The sequence below is a fragment of the Priapulus caudatus genome, unplaced genomic scaffold (genome assembly GCF_000485595.1).
Source record: "Priapulus caudatus unplaced genomic scaffold, Priapulus_caudatus-5.0.1 Scaffold112, whole genome shotgun sequence".
Classification (NCBI taxonomy): domain Eukaryota; kingdom Metazoa; phylum Priapulida; class Priapulimorpha; order Priapulimorphida; family Priapulidae; genus Priapulus; species Priapulus caudatus.
The window spans coordinates 462,463-469,369 of NW_014577173.1; the positions used below are offsets into that span (position 1 = coordinate 462,463).

Genomic DNA, 6,907 nt, shown 5'->3' on the forward strand with positions numbered 1-6,907 from the left:
TGTATCTAGGGTTAAAGGTTGAGTTGCTATACGTGAAGAAGATGAGTTTGCTTAGTTAAGGGGAAGTGGTTGCGTTGTGTTATAGACTGTGCTTAGGCTCCGATATAATGCGACTGTGGTGGATGTCGTCATTAAAATAATGATGAATTTAATTTTAAACCACGGTGGATTTTAGGCCATTGAGATAGTGATAGATGTGCACATGCTGCATGCGGGGGGTAAAGGAGCAGAAGCATCGCCGCGTCATTTTGCATTGTGACGTCAACAAAGACAGCCCCCCGCTCGTTTGATCGTCAGAGAAGCGTTCATTGTGACGTCAACAAAGACTGCCCCTCGCTCGTTTGATCGTCAGAGAAGCGTTCATTGTGACATCAACAAAGACTGCCCCTCGCTCGTTTGATCGTCAGAGAAGCGTTCATTGTGACGTCAACAAAGACTGCCCCCCGCTCGTTTGATCGTCAGAAACGCGTTTATTGTGACGTCAACAAAGACTGCCCCCCATCTCGTTTACATGCGTCTAAACAGAGGAATTGCTCCGACCTGTGATTGGAGGATAAAAATAGACCCCGCCCACTCCCGCCGCATATGCTATGCTATGACGGGTAGGAACGCGTACTAACTATCATATGGAGCGAACGATTTGAGTTATAATTCTATAAATTCTAGCTATTATAGACACATATCTTAGTCTTAATCTCTGTGAATTTTGAGTCTATTGAAGCGCGATTAGTCTAATTAATTAGCAAATATGCTCGCGCGGCTATGAGGAAGAGGAGGAGAAAGAGGAGGAGAAGGAGGAGGAGGAGAAAAAGGAGAACGAGGAGAACAAGGCGAAAGAAGAGGAGGAAGGGGAGGAGTAGGAGGAGGAAGGAGGAGGAGTAGGAGGAGTAGGAGGAGGAGGAGGAGGAGGAGGAGGAAGAGGAGCAGGAGGACGAGGAGGAGGAAAGTGCTACTAATCTACCCAACGCTTACAATGATTAATTAAGCAATGCCTTTCCGGGCTGTGTACGACCAGACCGGATCGCTACTTCCCAGCCTTTATCGAGCTACTCGTACAGATCGCATGCAATCATTGTCGCATTATAATTCTCGAGCAGTTTTATATGGTGTTCCAAAATTGCCACCACCACCAGCAGCAGCAGCATATTATTTTATCACATATAACATTCACGGATCGAATGCTTCGATCCGTGAATCCAAGCATTCGATCCGTGAATCCAAGCATTCGATCCGTGAATCCAAGCATTCGATCCGTGAATGTTATATGTGATAAAATCAACCATAAAACAAAAAATCGAATTATGAAACAAAAAACATGCCATACTCCGCACACGCTGTTCAATCTTCCACACGTGGAAGAAAATATCAAACACGTGTGATATTTTCCACACGACGCAGATTTTGCATCCGCACACGCTTTGGAACTTACTGCGCCATCGTCCACGTGTGGACGATGGCGCAGCAAGTTCCACAGCCTGTGCGGGGGGCTTACTATATTCGTGATCAAATTTGCACGTTGCAATTGTTCATGATGTCGCTCGGCATGCCTCTACTCGTCCGGTTCATATCACAGCGTGAGCTCAGCAATATAGGAGAGGGTGGACAATACCTTATTACTTATTCTGAATGAATAATTCTGAAAAAATTCCAGAAACGTTCCTAATTACACGGGACTAGGTCTTCAGGCACCGCAGGGGCTACGCGGATAGAGCGAACACCATAATATAGGTGAGGGTGGACATCCGGGAGGAAAACGTAGTAACGAGTAACGCGCTGCTCAATGCACGCAGCGTATATATATATATATATATTGTAACGGCCTCGGCCTCTGCTCTGCCGAGCCCTGCGCGCAGTTCGCTCGCCGAACTTTTCACCCATTCAAACGAAATAACCATACAACAGAGATTAGAGAAAAAAAACGACCGTTTAAAGTTTCAACTGTTTATTTGTGCCTTTAGTTTGTTCACAGGCTTCAACAACAACCAGTTACTGAGCGTGACGTCACACTGCTCGTCTACCCCTCGCGTTAATCTTCATCGACTCTTCGCGCTCGTGAAATGACCACGGCTAGCTAGGTAGAGATTTTGTTGTACTAAAATACTTTTCACGGTCAAATGTAGAGCGCGGCGTCGTCCGTCACTCAGCCGACAACATTTACGGACGCGTGCAGTGCAACCTGTTGCGACAGCTCTTCGGTTTAAAAATACACGAGCGCTTCACGCGATTTAGTCCAGACACCAGTGATATATTTTCACAGACGACATTCGCCACCGAAAATCTCCTTGTATTACCTCGGATTTCATCGGGTAGGCCACACAATGCTGAACATAAATACTGTCGTTCGAGCCGACAACTTGTTCGCTAAGTGCCGATAACAAGAATAACACCAAATCACATACACCTGTTGAAAACACGCAATTGTGCTTGATACTTAAATCAGATCGAGGCAATTGTGGAATGGAGCGTGGGCACACACACACACACACACACACGACCGTCGGCAGCATGCACCACAGCTCTTTGCTTCTCAATGAAGCCAGACGCGTCCCGGCCCCCAGCATTAGGCGCAGTATGTTTTCACACACACACGCACACTTCACAGTGGAATCGTACCGGCTAAAACTCGGTAAAAAGCCCCTAGCCGCGATACAACCGACCGGACGCCTAGGCAATCGATAAGAAGTGCAATGTCACCCGGCACGAGGTAGCCGCTGCTACTGCTGCTGATGCTGCCGCCGCGCCATCTGGTGAGTAAAATAGATACCAACGCGACAGTATGACCTTCAGCCACACTCTCTCTCTCTCGCAACTAAACGCTCTTGCACGGCACTGTGCGTGGGGTACGTGCAGTGCACTCTTTTAGATTTCCTGAAAGTAATGGTGCGATACATTACTCACTCACTGCTGCACAGCACTACTGCTACTGCTGCTGCTGCTGCTGCAAACACCCTTAACCAGCTCCACCTCTCCCACTCCTCCTACGCTCCCGCCACACCGCCCGTCACTTGTAGAAGGGACTCCTCCCAACTAGTGGCGGCGGCGGCGGCTTCGTGCGGCGGCTCCTGCTTTCGCGACATGACAACCACGACGAGGCGAGATGGCAACCTCCTCCTTAGGGTCCCGGAAGCCTTCGTCGCGAAAGCCGGCCCGCCGCACACGCCCCGACTCTCAGCTGGACAGACCGCTATCACAAATGTATACAGATCAAAGGGGAATGTCACTTCCAAACTTCTTTCGGCGTTGCATACAAAATGAATTCAGTAAAAAACAAACACCTGCCCAGCCCGCCTATCACCCGGGTTGCGCGCGTCGCAGCGCGCCAATCCGTCTTACAGAGCCACCTGGTGGCTCCTAACGACATGTCCGTGATGGAAACACTCCGCTGTACATACAAATTCTTCTCCCACAAAAATAAAACATCTTATACCACATTATGGTACTTGTTCCATCGCATCCGGCTGGACCCGAACAAAACTTACTCAACAGAATGGTCACAAACTTCTTGGCTCTTTATTTGACAATTATTTTCCTCGGATATATTACGGTTGGGGCTCCACATAGTTTATCCACAGACCAACATCATCAAAACTGACTTACGTGACTTAACTGTTACTTAATTATACATCCTTTTTGTTGACCCTTACAGTAGGACGGGTTCCACTTCTGGACGGTGGCTCCCTCTGCATATCTCCCATTTGGACATCAGCAGAGATATTACCCTGGGAATTAGATACTCCCTCAGCTTCCTATATGTCCCGTTTCGATATCTTCCCATCACTTCATTGTAATGAAGGATTGCTTGTTGTGGGGACCATCAGTATATTTACCCGCAGATTCACTTATTTATAAGAGGAAGCACTCTAAAGCTTGCCCTAATGCCGGCGCAATGATTTAGCAAGACGTCAAGAGTTGATGAAGCTAAATTCATCGCTCGCTCCACGCACGAGTGCGTGGGCGGGTCGACATTGTGGCATGCCCGCCACAGAATGGCTGTACAACTCTCTCACTCACCTCTATCGCTCTCTCTCGCTCTCTCTCACTCACCTCTATCGCTCTCTCTCACTCACCTCTATCACTCTCTCTCACTCACCTCTATCGCTCTCTCTCACTCACCTCTATCTCTCTCTCGCTCTCTCTCTCTCTCTCACACACTCTTCCTCCCCTTGTCTCTCACTCCACCTTTCTTTGACACACACACATACAAACACACACACACACTTGCACGCATGCATACATGCACACACACATAATCAAATCTCCTACACATACCACCAACCGTTCATAGCCCCCCGAACAAGAACCAATACACAGGGTAAATTTTCACAGAATTTTTGTGTCCGACAGAAAACCAGTGCACCTGCTGTGCTGCCCTCCAGTGTAGACGTGAGTGATGAACGAAATGTAACGACACTACTCCGCATAGGTCGATGTGAACCCAGTCCCCGCCAAGTAACCATGCCCAGGGGGACGAGGCAAAAATGACAAAATGAAAGACTCTCTCACGCTTTTTCAGCGTGGCCTTGTACCGCGTCGAAATTCTTAAGTCACTTTAGGTTAGATACAACGGTCGTCAAAATCTCGATTTTAAAAACAAAAAAGAAAACATCACAAATGACGACGACGCCCATGAAATGCAAAAGTAAATGGCTATGTGAGATTTCCCGACGGCACCCGGACAATATGGAAGCGATATGCGATATTTACAGAATGATGAGACCCATGCTGATTATGATGAGGAGGGCCAATTCTTAGTATCGGCAACAGTATACAGGCACATCGGGCGCACTGGCTTTCTGGCGAACCTTTGGTCACTACATTTGTTGCTATATACAGTATTGTACAAGAATACGATGGCTGCGGCAAACGCATTGCACCGGTGGCGTTGACACCCGGCCACCCGAATCGAAACTCGTTGTAACTGAAATTCTTGTTGCCAGCAGCGCAATGTATTCGGCGAGAAAATGGTAGTCCACATTGGTACGTCACAGGTACCGACACCGGTAAGAGGAAAAATCTGCCCCCCACCCACCCACCCACCACCACCCACCTGCCGGCGCCTCTGGGATACAATCGCCAGGAGGCGGTGACGCGCAAAAAAAACCTGTCGGAACTACCGGTAACGAGGACCGACTCTCGTGCGGCTCCGCGCACGTGCTCATGGCGCCGTCGCCGACGGCGACGCGTCGCAAGGCGCTCCCCTCGCGTTGAAGCAGGGCACCTTGGCTTCGTTCGTCTCGGCGACTCATCCCTGCGAGGCGCTGACGATCGGCACGCGTAGGGTCAGCTCGGCGGAGGCGGTCCTCGGCAGCGCGAGGGCGCTACCGTGCGCGGCCTGCCTGACGCGCAGACGGCAGCGCAGTCCGGACGACTCGCTCGGCGATCGCGACAGCCCCGGGTACTCCACTCTAGGGTTCCCTGCAAGGCAATGCGACAGCACACGTTACACACGGTAGGGTTAGGGTTGGGGTTAGGGTTAGGGTTAAGGGTTAGGATTGGGGTTGGGGTTAGGGTTAAGAGTTAGGGTTGGGGTTAGGGTTAAGGGTTAGGGTTGGAGTTAGGGTTAAGGGTTACGGTTGGGGAAGGTCTTAAACGGAAGCGCGCGGCAATGTTTCCTGGGTTCCCAGGCTCCGACGCAGCAACGCCGACTGCATACATTCAATCGACCAACTCTCGTAATGCGGAAAAACAAACGCCACCGTCGGTAAACGAAACAAAGATTTCAACTAGAAGTGGACAACAGCTCGACAACATTCAGACAGGCAGAACGACCGGAGAAATCGTGCGTGACTACTGTGTCTGCACTTTTCGCAGTCCTCACAAAGCCCCATGACACACAGCCAGCGGCGATTTTAGAAGAACTGCGGTAGGCAAAACAATCAGATGACTATCGGATAGCAGTTCAAATATCGACGACAACGCTCACGCAGGAATCGAGTCATCGACGTGAGGAACTCTCCAAACAATCTCTCCGAAGCCTGGACGGCAGAGATGAAGCATGGAAGCATACGCACAGACGCGGACACGTATACCACGCGCCGCTGGGGTTGCATTCGTCACACGTACGTACATGCAGCTAGCACATCAGCTAGGGCCTGTTTGCACCGGGGGTTGGGACGGGCACGCCACCATTGGGAGGTACGTCGCTCGCACGAGCGAGAACAAACGACGCGCCGACGATCACCGACTGGGTTTCCGCACGACCTCGGGCGCGCCGTACCCCGGTGTGAGCAGGCTCTAGGGGTGTGGCATGCCGGCTAACCGGCCACGCCCACGTACCGGACTGCTGCGACTCAGCCTGCCTGCGCTGGATCATCGGTAGGAGACGCTCGACGGCCATGGCACTCAGCGCAAAAGTCGACAGTAGGTCTTTGGCACAATCATTCCTGCAAGTGCACACGCAGTCAGTTCTCTGCGTCGACATCAAGCCCCGATGGGGGTAGACCAAAAACTACGACCACACCAAACGTCCCGGCGAGAGCAGCACGGGCGCGCGCGGAAACGGCGGCGCCACTTACCTCAATAGCACGCGCGGCGTCTCCAGTGTCGTGGGGGCGCCACCGTTGCACACCCACGGGTGGTCGAGAACGTCGTCGGCGTTGAAGCGCATCTTCGCATCTTTCACCAGCAGGTGGCAGATGAGATCTTTCGCGGAGTCGGAGATGGTGCCCCACTCTCTCTCGGGAAAGTCGTAGACGCCTTCCTGGATGCTCGTGAAGAGCATCTCCTGTGAACAGCGACATTACGAGCGCTCGTCACTACAAGGTCCAGCATACCGCCATCTTAGTTAGCTTCATCTAAACTCCTCGACTAACCCTACACCATTCGCAGTTTCTTGAACTCACTTGCGCTCTCCAATCCTGCCCGTCAGAGATCATTGGGAGGCGACTCTTACTCGAATATACTAAAA

At 51.0% G+C, this 6,907-nt stretch overlaps 1 protein-coding gene and 1 long non-coding RNA gene across 5 annotated transcripts in view; both read right to left on the reverse strand.

Annotated features, from left to right (window-relative positions):
* Positions 1-1,925: 1,925 nt before the first annotated feature.
* On the reverse strand, positions 1,926-4,101 carry LOC106805391. Its single transcript, XR_001393430.1, has 2 exons — positions 4,045-4,101; positions 1,926-4,011 (listed from the first exon to the last, which is right to left on the reverse strand). It is a non-coding gene; the product is annotated as an uncharacterized LOC106805391 (long non-coding RNA).
* A 941-nt stretch (positions 4,102-5,042) lies between these two features.
* LOC106805392 (MAP kinase-interacting serine/threonine-protein kinase 2-like) overlaps positions 5,043-6,907 on the reverse strand; it is a 30,472-nt gene continuing 28,607 nt past the window's right edge. For 3 of the 4 annotated variants that reach the window (XM_014806956.1, XM_014806955.1, XM_014806954.1), the window contains exons 10-12: positions 6,516-6,724; positions 6,277-6,383; positions 5,043-5,415 (exon numbers count right to left, since the gene is read on the reverse strand). In XM_014806956.1, coding sequence (XP_014662442.1) covers positions 5,243-5,415; positions 6,277-6,383; positions 6,516-6,724 — 489 coding nt within the window. In that variant the 3' untranslated portion in view covers positions 5,043-5,242. The remainder of the gene's footprint in view (positions 5,416-6,276; positions 6,384-6,515; positions 6,725-6,907) is intronic. The other variant, XM_014806957.1, reaches the window with a different exon arrangement.